Source organism: Lepidochelys olivacea (assembly GCF_965140295.1).
Source record: "Lepidochelys olivacea isolate rLepOli2 genome assembly, chromosome: 3".
Classification (NCBI taxonomy): Eukaryota; Metazoa; Chordata; order Testudines; family Cheloniidae; genus Lepidochelys; species Lepidochelys olivacea.
Window position 1 is genome coordinate 69,784,171 of NC_140413.1, and position 13,011 is coordinate 69,797,181.

Sequence of the window (13,011 nt, forward strand, 5' to 3'; positions counted from 1 at the left end):
AGTTTAGCTTTCATTTTAAATTTCCATGATTGCTATTATCTCTTCTTGTTCTTCTGTACGGACACATAATTTTGGTTGTTACATGTATTTTGAATATGTATTAGAAGTACTGAATTTCAAGATGATTGATTTAAGTTGCCTTGCATCAAACTGTTGATTTTAATAATGACAGTAAAAAGAAAAATCAGTCTATTTCAATTTATTTAAATTTCCCAAAAGAAAAAGTTCACTCAGCAGCTAGTGGTAGACTCAAATAATTTTTTCTATTTAATGTATTAACATAGTATGGCAACTCACCTATCAGGCTAATATATTACTGTTTGATAGCTTGTGCACGCTTTGTTAAAATAACTTAAATTATATTTCTTCAGTCTTCACTGATGGTAACAGGACCTCAGACATCTAATCTTAGAGAGTAACTTAACAGGACTACAGTAAATGGGCCACATAATTGGTATTAAATAATCTCTAAAACCTGCATATTAGAAAGTTTAAAAATATTTTTCTTTATTGGGTTTTGTTTTAAACAAAATATTCAGCACATCACTGGAGAATCAGAAAAGTGCTGATAATTTCTGATCCCACAAGGAACTGTAAATCTCTCTTGTAATCTACTGCAGGTTAAGCGTAGGGGGGAATGGGAGTGTGTATGTATAGGACCCAGCTCCCTCTCCCTCGCTAAAAGCGAAGGGAGACCTCAACCCTTTTCCCCATGGCTTAGGTAAGTGATGCCTCCCCTCCTCATCTGGTGCAACAGGAGCTCCCCATCCTGTTTTAGTCTATTTTAATCACTTGATCTACTTGTATGTTTCCTCTTGTTTCACCTGTACATGGAAGAGCTAGACTATTCGGACCACAATTATATGGCATCTTTGCAGTCAGTAGCACTTCTCATAATGTTGTTTCATTCTTACTGGTAGGTCATTTGACACTACCAATATGTACAGGAACTTCAAAATACACTCCCTCTATCCCAAAATATCTGAAATTGTGATATAGTAAGACAACAAATTAAGATGAAAGGGTTTTGGCAATATCACACTGAAAAGGTTCCTCTTTCATAAACTGGCCCTCCACATAGCACATGTCTATACCAGAATTGCTATCTATAGACTGCTCAACCACAACCGATACCACAATTCTCCCCCAAATCTTCCCTGCCACTAAGGCTATTCCAATGCCACTGATGCACAGCTCCCACAACCCATCAGTGCAGGCCACACACTCCTGCCCACCTTTCCTCCTCTGCATGGGTGTTTAACCAGCGGGGGACACCCCAGATGTAACCAAGTAGTGGGGGAAATAAGAGTTTACATTCTAAATGAGCACTTCTCAGCTGTAAATTACATTAGATAGCTTCTCTCTCTCTCTCTCTCTCTCTCTCACTATTTCATATCCTTATGTAAAACAGCAGTGGGATGCTTTTGGTACAGTACCAGGACTGTAGTGTCCATCAAAAATTGATGGGCCGTATGTATAGTAGAGTCTTGGTTTCTTTCTGGTTCCTCCTCTGGCACCTTTGGTTGTTTGTCTGCGTTAGCATCTTTGACCTCCTCGGAGTTGAAAGCCTGGATTTCCAACTCCGTTTCATCAGACCCTATAGTTACATAATGCACAGTTACTAAACATCGTGTCCACTAAATTAAATTATGGCTACTATATCTTGGCTCCCATGGGCAGAGAATTCCCAAGTCTATCATGTGCTTTGGAGCTTTTCCTGTTTTGGGCAGTTATGGTTGACAACAGTCAGGCCCATCTTCCTGCCAGCTGAGAGCAGCTCAGTTCTATTGCCCCTTTCCCTTTGAGACAGTTCACTTCTCTTTATTCCATTCCCACTCAGCCCATCTAACCATTTTCTTCTCCAATTGGCACTTCTATGCTGCTGCGCCTGAGGAGACCACTCAGCCCACCCCTCAGACCCCTATTGTCTTGTTAAAATTGGGTTTTCTTGCATGCATCTGTGTACTCCTGTCACTCAGATTGAAATGCATCTATAAGCCAGTGAAGAATGAAAAGAATTGACATCTGCCCACCTAAACGGAAACCATTTGCCTTCTTTATGGAAGTGAAAAAAGATTAAGGAGACCATTGCCTTGAAAGGGAGTAACAAGGTACTCTGCCTCTCAACCAATTTAATAGTTAATGCTGGTTGCTGACTGGGACTTACAGTCGCAGCTTCAGACAAGCCCATTAAAAGCAGGCGTTTCAGAAATATCTATATAGAACTTCTTTAAAGGAAGTGAGGGGGCTATTTAAGGAGAGTTTACCAAGGGTTTTAGTGGCACTATACTTCTTTACTTCTGGCTTCAGCTCCTCTGTGTCTACAGCATTGAGATCTTCATTGTTCTGCATTTCTGTCTCCATGGCTGCTTCTTCAGAAACCACCTCTTCCTTCTCTTCACCAAGAGGCATAGTAGGTTTCTGCTGCTCCTTGCTAGCTACATCTGAACAAAGGGAACAGGACACACATTAAAGGAAAAAAAACAACTACTTTGCATTTTGAGGTTCTTCCATATCAGCACTCTAACAGAAAAACACATATCATATTTCAAATACCTGAAACCTCTATTTTGTTTTCTCTCAAGGTTTCACTTAAGTAAAACTTAAATCTGTGAAGCCGTTGAATGGGTGGAAAAATCAGTCTGAGCTATTGTCTCAATAACTGTACAATGTGAGCTGTGCTATGCTAGGAAACTAATGGTGTTAATCTACTTAAATTAATAATGGTTTTAAGTTATTGCTTTTTCAAACCCCGCATCCTCTCTGCCCCAAAAAACCCAAAAAATAATAATAATAAAAAAAAATACTCCAATGCGTTAAAAAAGCCAGCAACTTACTTCATATGGAGTAAACATAAAAAATGTACTTGGTTAACCTGAATATTTCACAGGAGTGTTAACAATGAAGACTGCAAGGCAAACAAAGTGAGATTTAAGGTAAAGTTTTTAAAAGTTTCAAACTTATGTAGGTGCCTAAGTCCCATTTTTAAAAGTGACTGACACTTAGAACCCTAAGTTTCACTCAAAATCAATGGCAGTTCAGGTCCTAAGTACCTAAGTCACTTTTGAAAATGGGATTTAGGTACTTCTAAAAACTTTAAGCTTGATCTATTGTGTCCAACTTTACCAGTACCAATGAAACAGTGATTTTATTATGAAAGAAGAGCAAAAATTACTTAAAAATCTGAAAAATTAAAAAAAAATCAAGAAATTTATTAAAAACAAAAGTTTGCTAAAAATCTTTAAACTATTTTGTTCCTATACACTGAGCCAAAATGGTGTAATTAGTAAGAAACTCTTCAGATAATAGGAGCCTTGCCCTCAATTCTGCAATGTTCATTCTTTAAATCTGAAGTTAATCTCTGAAGCCTTGTAAACACTGCCATACCATAAGTTTGTGCATCGTAGGATTCAGTGCCTTGTTTAATGTGTTCAAACGCATCAGCTTCTTCCACATTTTGTTCAGGCTGAGTTGTATTCTGTTTGGCTTCACTGCTGGATTCTATGGTTCTCAGTCGCTTGCGGACATGTTCACTGTGGTCCCCCATTGAGCGCTCATTGTCAGCCTGACCAGGTTTCCTCTTAAAACTCTGAAAATAGCAAATAAACACCAGGCATTTCTGATAAGGAAGTTGGAATCCGACCAAAAGGTTATGAACCAGAGTAAACAACAAGTAATTTATTTATTTGGTATTGCATGTTAGAAATTAATTTTTACTACTATAATGTACAAGAAAAAGAAAACGCAACCTGTGTATTTTTTCTGCTTTGTTTCTGAGAAGCCAGTCGTGCCATTAAGTTGGATTCATGGCCTTCTGTTTGATTTGCATCTGCAGCTCCACTCCCATGTTCCTAAAAGACAAAAGGCCACAAGGAAAAAATATTCACCTGCTGTTCTGCTGGCTTGTAAGAAAACTGTCGTCGCAAGACTAGGCACAAATGCTTTAGCACTTACTATACAAAAATTCTAGAAACTAAATGGGACTATGGCTTTTCATCTTATACAACTGAGCTATGGCTGAGCTGAACTGAGTTCTGGGGAATAAAAGTAAGAGCTTGCGTATATGTGCTATTTTTGTAGTGTGCAGATAATACACAATTCCATGGCTGAAGAATTAGCAAAAACAAACACCTCTGAGTGCCTGGGAGTTATCTGAAGAAACTGCAGATAAATTCATATAGATACACTCAGACTCAAATTTGAGAAAACTAATATTGTTTCTTGCTTGTAATTTGTCCCTAACTGTATTTAAACTTAGTATATACACAAGCGCTTTCCACATTCAGATAACCCTTTAAAGAGTATTCACTCTGTTCTAGACGTACGAAAGGAAGCACACAGATAAATTTGAAGTTAGATTCCCTAAGTATTAATAAGGACAAAACACTTCAAAGATATAATGCCCAAACTGCTTATTTAAAAAGCATTTAACAAGACAAAACAAAAAATCCATAGAAGTTCAACTAAGATATTTCCATTTATTTCACCTCTTTAGCCTGGTCCTTTTCTGAAGCTGCTCCAGCCAGCTCAACAGCACTGTCACTCTGCAGATTTTCTTCTCCTGTCGACCCATGAGCTTCATGTTCCATTCTCTCTACAGATTCAGGTAACTGCTCATCCTTCTCCAGACTATCTTCATCCTCTTCTTCCTGAAGTGATATCAAATACAGGTCTAGCACTCTAAAAATGTAGGGGCATGGTCATCGTGGTGACATAAGCTAGTTTAGAAATAAGCAGTGTCTATTTTATCTAAGTGGGGAATCCGTATTTCTCCCACAATATCACTGGAATTTTCTTCAGGTGTTTCTGCCACTACTGCCACAGGAAAAAAAATATCATAAGCCTCTTAATGGAGAAGTAAAAGTTGTTATTCTTCAAATAAGGGAGAATTCCTCTGCTAAATTTTATTAAAAGAAACCCCGATTATCCATATAGAGTTAAAACATGTTTTTTAACCTGAGGTTGAAGGCCTTGGTCAGCAGCTGGGATTCCTTTCTCTCTCTCCTCTTCAGCAGATTCTTTATCTTCTGTCAGTGGTTGTGTTTTCTCCTCTTCATTTTCCTCAGAGTTTTCTGTATTTCCTTCTTCTTGGTCATCAGCTTCTTCCCCCACTTCACCTTCACCCTCTGCTTTATCTTCAGAGGTGCTTCCTTCAGCTGGCTCTGGATCTCTGCCTGTATCTTGAGTATCTTCTCCATCCTTATCTTCTCCATTTTCAGCCTCATCTAAATCCACTGGCTTCTGTTCTATCTCAAAAGGATTTTCTTCTTCTGAGTTAAAGGATAAAGAAGTGATATAAAACTTTCAGCAAACAGAGAAAGCCTAACTGGAAGAAAAAAGCCTAGTGTTTCAAAATCATAACAGAAAAAAAATACAGCAGTCCCTTGTGTGCAGAATCTATGATTTTTCATAATAGCCATTTGCCTCCTCTCAGGTATGTATGTAAGGGCCCATCAGGGTCTATTCCTATTAACTAGCCCTGATCTAAATTTTCTCAGCTTTAAGTAGACTTTATTAAGTGCAAATACTTGGAGGTACTATAGAAAGTACAGAGAATGCAGCAACTGGGCAATAAAACATTCTGCCTGGGGAGGCTGTTGAATCATCACTACTAGATAACCCCTCAGAATATGTTAGATGAAATACTTGAATTATGAGATAAAATGTATTCCATACAGGTGACTGTAACAAATAGACTCTCATCCAGCCCTACTGTCCAATTCTTGATGCCAAAACATACTGTGAACTAACCAGTATGTAAAACTAGCAATTTTTATCTTCTGGTCTTAATGGTACATTTGGGTTGTTGTGCAACAGATTTTCTTACAAGGGATCTTATCTGACTCTTCCCTCAAGCTCCTCACTATTTGAGGTTCTCAAATAGTTCTTCACTGCGTAGTTGTAGAGACAATTTCTTAGTTGGTACCTTCTCCTTCCTTGTCCTCATCACTCCTCTCTTCATTCTCTAAGTTCAGGTCATCAGGAAGGTCCAAAGCTTCAGCTTCAAGCTGCTTCTCTTGCTTACCATGATAGGGATCTGCCTCATTCTCATCATATTCACGCTGATAAGCAGGAGAAGGAAGCAACATATTGTAAGTACAGGGGAAGGGGAAACGGGTTAAGAAGCAATTTCTCTGGGAAATGGAGATACATATATGGCACATTAAATTTTGCATTCAAAAATGGTAAATAGTAATTTCTACTAATTAGTTTCTCCAAGTCCCTAGGCCAGCCTGAACGGTGGGTTTGAAATTCTATTAAAGCAGCATATTCTTTTTGGTGAAGACACCCTGCTCTCTATCAAGATTAATTCCAGCAGTCATCTTTACCTTTTGTGCTGAATAAGGTGATGCTTCTCCTCAAGAACTGTACAAAGCTGCCCCCGGGAAGCCTTTCATACCTTTTCAAAGACTCAGTGGGGTTAGGCTGTATAGCTGCCATCCTCAATTAACAGGTGCTGCCTGCAACATCTTTTCTAAAGTATGCGCCCTGCTGTCTGTTCTAGAGCTGCCTGAATAGCAGAGAGGGATGCTAAAGAAAAGTATTTCTTACCCACTACTCTGGCTTTTTCTTTAAGCCTTGCTGTGCCAATCAATCCTTTCTGTCCCCAAACATCATGCTACTGTGTTTAGAATATAATTTTTATTGTCCAAAGTCTTAGAGCAGCCAGCTCTATTTCACATCCCTAGGTTGCATAGCCATTGTTTGGGCTGGCATAGATGGGTTTCTGAGGACTAGCAATTTACAGACATAGAAAGTCACAAAAACTAAAGACTACTCAGTTTAGGATGCAACTAAGTCTGTGTACTTAATTCTTTATTTTTAAAACCTTATGACAAATGCACCAAGGACAAAATAGGCAGCAGTTTGAATAAATATCACTGAATTGTGAGAGCAAAACTTCAGAATAGCACAGAATGGAGAGGCACTCTCCCGATCAATTAGTATTTTTAGGTAAAGTAAATGTAAGGAATCTCTGACTTTTGGAGCAATAGAATATATATAGTATATTGAATGTGTTATTTTTGTCACTAAGATATAGTATAGTTTTTGGCAAGGTTTTTCAGTTACTAGATAAAAACAATTCAAGTTCTCAGCAATACATAATGGACTAGAGGTATTTTAACAGCAGATCAGTATTCCCACTGAAATAATAAATAGCTTGTAACAATCTTGATTTTTCTTTTAAACTAGGCTAGCCATTTTTAATTTATAAAAATATATATATTAATCAGCCAGTAATATGCCATTACAACCCTTAGCATAAGTAGTACAACATTACACGCTTCTGAAGACCCTTTAAAGTACAGTATTCTTAGTTCTGTTTTAAAACCTTTTTACCTCATCTATTTGTTCGTGAATTTTCTCTTTGTTTTCACCATCCTCTGCTTGTTCCTCTTTTTCTTCATCCTTGGATGGCTTCTTTTTATCATTTTTATTGCCTGCATCCAAGTTGTCATCTTTTGCAACAAGCTCAGAATCACCCTGAGTATGGACAAAAAAAATCCAGAAAGTGATTATGCAAAATGCTAAAAAGTCTGTGTAATTATAGGGCCGCAGTTCCCAAAGGAAACAAACCAAACACATTTAGGATATATTCAAATTGCCCCCTTCTGAGGCCACTACAGAAGTGGTTACCTTCTTCAATTAATGTGCAACTACTACAGTCATGACTGACTTACCCATACTCAGCAAGCATGGACAACCTTACATCAGGGCAAGGCAAAAGGTTCACAGGGGACATATTTGGTTCAGGGTGATTTAATTCAGTTGGACATGTGATTGCATTGTGAATTTGAAACTCTCCATATCATGCTATAACTATGAGGATCAGATGCTTTCCTAAGGCTGGTCAGGAAAGTCCAAACTCTTGAAGATCAACTCTGGAGAAATCTGGGTTTGCTGAATTAGGGACAAGAGCCAAACCCTTACTGCTTCCATTTTACATACCCCCTCTTTTGAAGGGAGAATTTAACTACTCTCCCCCTTTATGACAGGTCTCATACTCTAGGTCACACTGAGTTAGTGAGGTTATTACTCCTGAGGGCATTCTGCGCCAAAAAATTAAAAATTCTGTGCACAGTATTTTACAATTGTGCAAATTTTATTTGTCAAATATGTGGAGGCTCCAGCATGGCACTGGGGAGCACAGGCCACTGGCTGCACAGAGGTAGGAGATCACTCTGCAGCTCCCACGCCGGGACATGGCTCAACAGTGGGGCTGCACCCAATCCTGACACACCGCAAAGACTGAGCCTGCCTCAGAAACACCCCAGGGCCCTGCCCCTCTGTGCCAGGTTCACCAAGTGCAGGCAGGCTCAGTCCGGCAGGATCCAAGTGTGGAGGGGCTTAGTGTGGGGAGATCCAGGTGTGGGTTGAGAGGGTTCTTTGTGGGGCAATCTGGGTGCGGGAGGCAATCTGGATGCACAGTGGCTTGTTGGGGGATTCTGGGTTCAATGGTAATGGGACTCTGTGGGGGGGGGTCCAGGTGAAGATGGTTGGAGCTCAGCGAGGCAGAGTCTGGGTGTAGGGGGGGACAGAGTTCAGCAGGGGAATCTGGAAGCGGGGGTTCAGTGGGAGGGTGAGGCTCAGTGGGGCGGGGATCCAGGTGCAGCTGGTTGGGGCTTGGTGGAGTGGGGATCTGGGTGCAGGTGGCTCGTCAGGGTGGTGCAAGTGCAGTGGGGCTTGGCGTGGAGGGGTGAGGCTCAGTGAGAGAGGCTGGGTATGAAAAGGTCTGGATGAATGGGGGTTGGGCAGATGGAGGAGCAGCTCTCCTCCCCCTGCAGCTGAGGAGCGATGAGTTGGGAGTTTTCAGAGCTTCCTGTAGCCTGTGGAGAAATCTGGGGGATGGGTCTGACCGGCCCCAGATGCCATGCAGGGGAAGAGGAAGTCCAGTCCTCCCCAGCCCAGCCAGGACTAGGAGCTGAGTCCAGCACAGGGTAGGAGCCACCAGTTGGGTCTTCCCCAGTCCCGCCCTCTGTCCCAGAGTGATTTACCTCTCTACTGGCTGTCCTGGGCACCCAAAACATACTGCTGGGGAGGGTCATATGACTTGTCTTGTGGCTTCCCTGTCAGAAAGTCATTTTTCTGCGGGGAAGCAACGAAATCTGCGGGGGACATGAATTCTGCACATGCGAAGTAGCGCAGAATTCACCCAGGAGGAAACAGTTGTACACATGGTAATAACATTGTACTATTTTTTACTTCTTTTGATCTCCTTTTGTTTTTTTACCTCATCCATTCCTGGTCCGGATTCTTCTGTTTTACTGTCATCATTGTCATTGTCCTCTTCATCATCATCGTCATTGTCATCACCCCAGAGCCTCTCATCCAGTTTATCAGCTTCAGCGTCACCAAGATTTCCCATCTGTTTATCCAGCTCTTCATCTTCATCTGATTTCTCACTGTCTTCTGTGTACAATACCACAACTCAATGGAACATGTCGCAACACTAATTCTGTCAAAGTGCTATATATACATATATATTTTTTTATTTAAAGTACACTGATGAGAAAATGCATTGACTCTGGACTTTTCCAAAATGTCACTTTACTCTGAAAAGCATTAAAAGATAGCCTCTTGCAATTCAAACATGAAGCCTGTTTAGAAGCAGCTGGTGATTCTATGCACACACAATCTACTAAGGCAAGAAATAATTTTGCCAAGTCTATCCTGTACAAGTTCTATTACAATATGCTGCTGCACAGCAAGCATGTGTGTTTTGCTGCAGGATTTTTAGTTAAGTGAAATTTGTTATGAATTATTATAAAGCACTGTAAAATCAAAATTTTCCCCCTAAAAAGTTTGCTCTATTTTCCTAAGTGACAGTCAAAAGTCAGTAACAGCCTATTTCTTTTGTACAAATATATTATAGCTTTGCTGAATATTGGCATTTACTGAAACACTCATTACTTTGAAAGACATCTGAAGTCATTAACCCATCTGTAGCACTGTGATAGGTCATTTGACAATAGGAAGGACAACCCATTCATTTGTTCCAGTTCCAAGCATCTGTTACAACTGAGGATTGTGAAGTTGGCTGTAGTTTGTGTTTTGTAACTCTGACTTGTTACTATTTATACTTTATTTTTTTCTATTCTATTCTTAGAGTTGGTTTAAGAGTGTCTGTATGCTTTGCTATGTGAAAGCAGGAACTGTTACTGAATTAGTCAATTGCATTTCTAGAAACTACAAGAGTGATATCTTACCAGACTGCCTTAATGAAAGAAACAAACCTTTTTTGTCCTGTTCCCCATCATGCATTTTCCCTTCAAAGTCCTCTGACATTTCAATTGCATTGTCCTCTCCTTCAATGTCTGGTTTGGAGTCTGGATCCTCTTTCTCCTTTTCTTGACCTTTTTGATAAGTGTCTTCCACCTGGATTATTAAATCAACAGTTACAATGGGTTTGTTTTCAAGATTAATGCTTGGTTTAACATTACCTTGATAACTAACTCATTGTAACTATTTTTATCTTGATATAAAACCTAACTTCTTCGTTGAACAGTAAAGCATCTCCATTTGTTTCTTTCACCTAAATACAATCTGTGTATTCTATTTTTTAGAACTTGAAATTAAAGGAAAAAAAAAACACAGATTTTCTCTTTCCATGGTTGTATTAAAAAAGAATAACCAACATATTCCTATCCTTTGAGTTTAGGAAGTTTCATATAAATCAAAATTGCTTACTGAATCCCTCAAAACATACCAGTACCAGAATTATAACCTAATCAATGGTTATATTAGTATTGCTGCCTTTTGTCATTTTTAAAAAGTATAACATTTACAGGATTGAAGGTCTGAACATTTCTACTTTCTACCGTCCTTTTCATTGGTAAAAATGTCCCAAAAAAAGAACTTGAACCTAACAGAAACTATTTTGCAGTGTTCAGCAATTTACAGGAGCCAAGAATGCTGCTTAAACATCGAATCTTACCCCGCTGGAATTTAGAAGGAAAAGGCAATTTACTCTGAAAGACCAAATTATAACAAATTCCACTCACAGTAACCAATGTTAGGGTTATACTACAAATTTGGTTTGCTGTGGCTCATGCTAATCCTCAAAATAAATCTTGATTTCAAATAACTGACCAGCGATTCATTCCTAGTTATCCTTGAACCAAACCACACACACATACCTGGTCTTCGTTTTCTATTTTGTCACTCACATCCTTCTTGCCTTCCCCATCTCCAATACCACCTCCCTCATAATCGTGGAACTCTGTTGCTCCCTCTCCAGCTGCATCCTCCATTAATTCTTTTGGCAGACAAAATCCCTACGAAAGGGAAACATATTTACTGATAAATAGTCAAAAATTAGTACTGACAAGTAAAGACAGTATAAGTGACAGTATTTTAAACAATAAGAACAAGAAGTGTTATACTTTGAGATCCATTTCCTTATATTGGCCCTACTTCTACAGTATTTCTTCCTAGAAATATATATTTGTGCAAATTTGAATAAACCTGAATAGAAATCAATTGTTTCATTAGCAATGAAAAGCGTAAAAAAAAGACTCAAAATCTCGAAGCAGTCTCACATTTTTTGTTTGCATCCCATCTGGCACACTGTAACTCTACCACGCTGCCGCTACATGCAACCAAGAAATGAACCAGAAAATCCCTGAAATCTCTTGAAAAATCAATGGAGAAAGCAAATTTTAGACATTTGTAAGTAAATTCAAACTGTACTTACACAATGTATATATTTACATTTAAACCATTGTAGACTTTTGTCTACATTATGTACAATTAATATCAATCTAATAATTTCTCTAAAGGTTCTTACCTTTTGGGTGAGCTCTGTAAATATACTAGTTAGAACAGAAAGCAATTTCCCAGTACTTCTGTGAGATGCCAAGGAAACAATGAGATAGAACAGGATAAGATCTGAATACTTGGAAAGCATGGGCATTAGGCGCACAAGTAAGTAGCAGGATTGATTGAAGAACTGCAAATTAAAGATAAGGGAAAAAGAGATTCCAGTCATATAACTCCATCTACGTTAAAATGAGTCCTCAGTCAGGGTAACAATACTGAAAACATAAATCCTTAAATCATGTGCTGCCTTGACTAACTAATGTGTCTGCACCATAAATGCAGTTTAGTTTAACAGGTGCCTTTTAGAAACTCTCCATCCTGAAAAATGTATTGTAACTATCTGTTCTCAAGAAATAACTGTGTGGAGTGAAGTGACTTCTTTTGTATTAAAGAACTCAATTTTAAGCCTAGAAAAATACATGAAAATATTTTTTCAGATAGACAGCCATTGGACATATTTTACTTAAATTCCTTCGGTTTCTGGTGCTTTTTCTATCTTTTGCATTTCACAAAAGCCAAACCTTTCTTTCCCTATAAAAAGCAAAGGCTTGTCTATAAGAACAGTTAGTCGGTGGCAAGCTGGGATATAAATCTACCTCGCACTAGTCTGCCAGACATTAACTGTCCATGTGGACCCTGCTTCCATGCAATGGAAGTTCTACAGTGCACTTTGATCCACCCTGTTTTCACACATCTTTCCAATTCTAAGGATAAATGCAGATGGGATAGGTGGCGAGGCAGAGACAGTGAATATTTATGAACCCATGTTCAAATCTTCCTCCCTTTGGGACCACAATACAAAGAGAAAGGGAAGAATGAATTTACCTTGTGTTTGTCTTCTGTGCAGTCCTCTCCATAAGATTTCAGTCTTTCCAGGAGTTCTGAAATGGCTGAAATTATTTTCTGCACATGCAGAGAACTCACATCAGCATAGAGGTCTTCATCCAAGAGCTGAGTTAAAAGCCCTGACTTGAGTCTGTCGGCTGAGGCCTCCTCCTCTTTGACAGAAATACAGAAACACAAAGTTACCAAAAACAGTCTCTACACTCTCAAAGTAAGAAATCCACCAATTCCTATCCTTATCAAGTTTTCATAGGTAGTTCCAATTAACATGAAATCTGTGATATTCAGTAACAGATGCTACTTAAATACAGGTGTAACCTAGGTGTGCATAATTTACACTCACAGACT

General features: G+C 39.1%; 1 protein-coding gene across 1 annotated transcript in view; it reads right to left on the minus strand.

The window, feature by feature from the left end:
• The window catches only part of MDN1 (midasin AAA ATPase 1), a 163,204-nt gene that overhangs the window by 10,790 nt on the left and 139,403 nt on the right, over positions 1 to 13,011 (minus strand). The window contains exons 82-94 of the mRNA XM_084622359.1: positions 12,646 to 12,818; positions 11,789 to 11,950; positions 11,139 to 11,276; positions 10,236 to 10,377; positions 9,233 to 9,411; positions 7,342 to 7,485; positions 5,927 to 6,062; positions 4,957 to 5,270; positions 4,488 to 4,649; positions 3,750 to 3,851; positions 3,388 to 3,589; positions 2,268 to 2,444; positions 1,437 to 1,597 (exon numbers count right to left, since the gene is read on the minus strand). Of these exons, the coding sequence (XP_084478485.1) occupies positions 1,437 to 1,597; positions 2,268 to 2,444; positions 3,388 to 3,589; positions 3,750 to 3,851; positions 4,488 to 4,649; positions 4,957 to 5,270; positions 5,927 to 6,062; positions 7,342 to 7,485; positions 9,233 to 9,411; positions 10,236 to 10,377; positions 11,139 to 11,276; positions 11,789 to 11,950; positions 12,646 to 12,818 (2,192 nt within the window). The remainder of the gene's footprint in view (positions 1 to 1,436; positions 1,598 to 2,267; positions 2,445 to 3,387; positions 3,590 to 3,749; positions 3,852 to 4,487; positions 4,650 to 4,956; positions 5,271 to 5,926; positions 6,063 to 7,341; positions 7,486 to 9,232; positions 9,412 to 10,235; positions 10,378 to 11,138; positions 11,277 to 11,788; positions 11,951 to 12,645; positions 12,819 to 13,011) is intronic.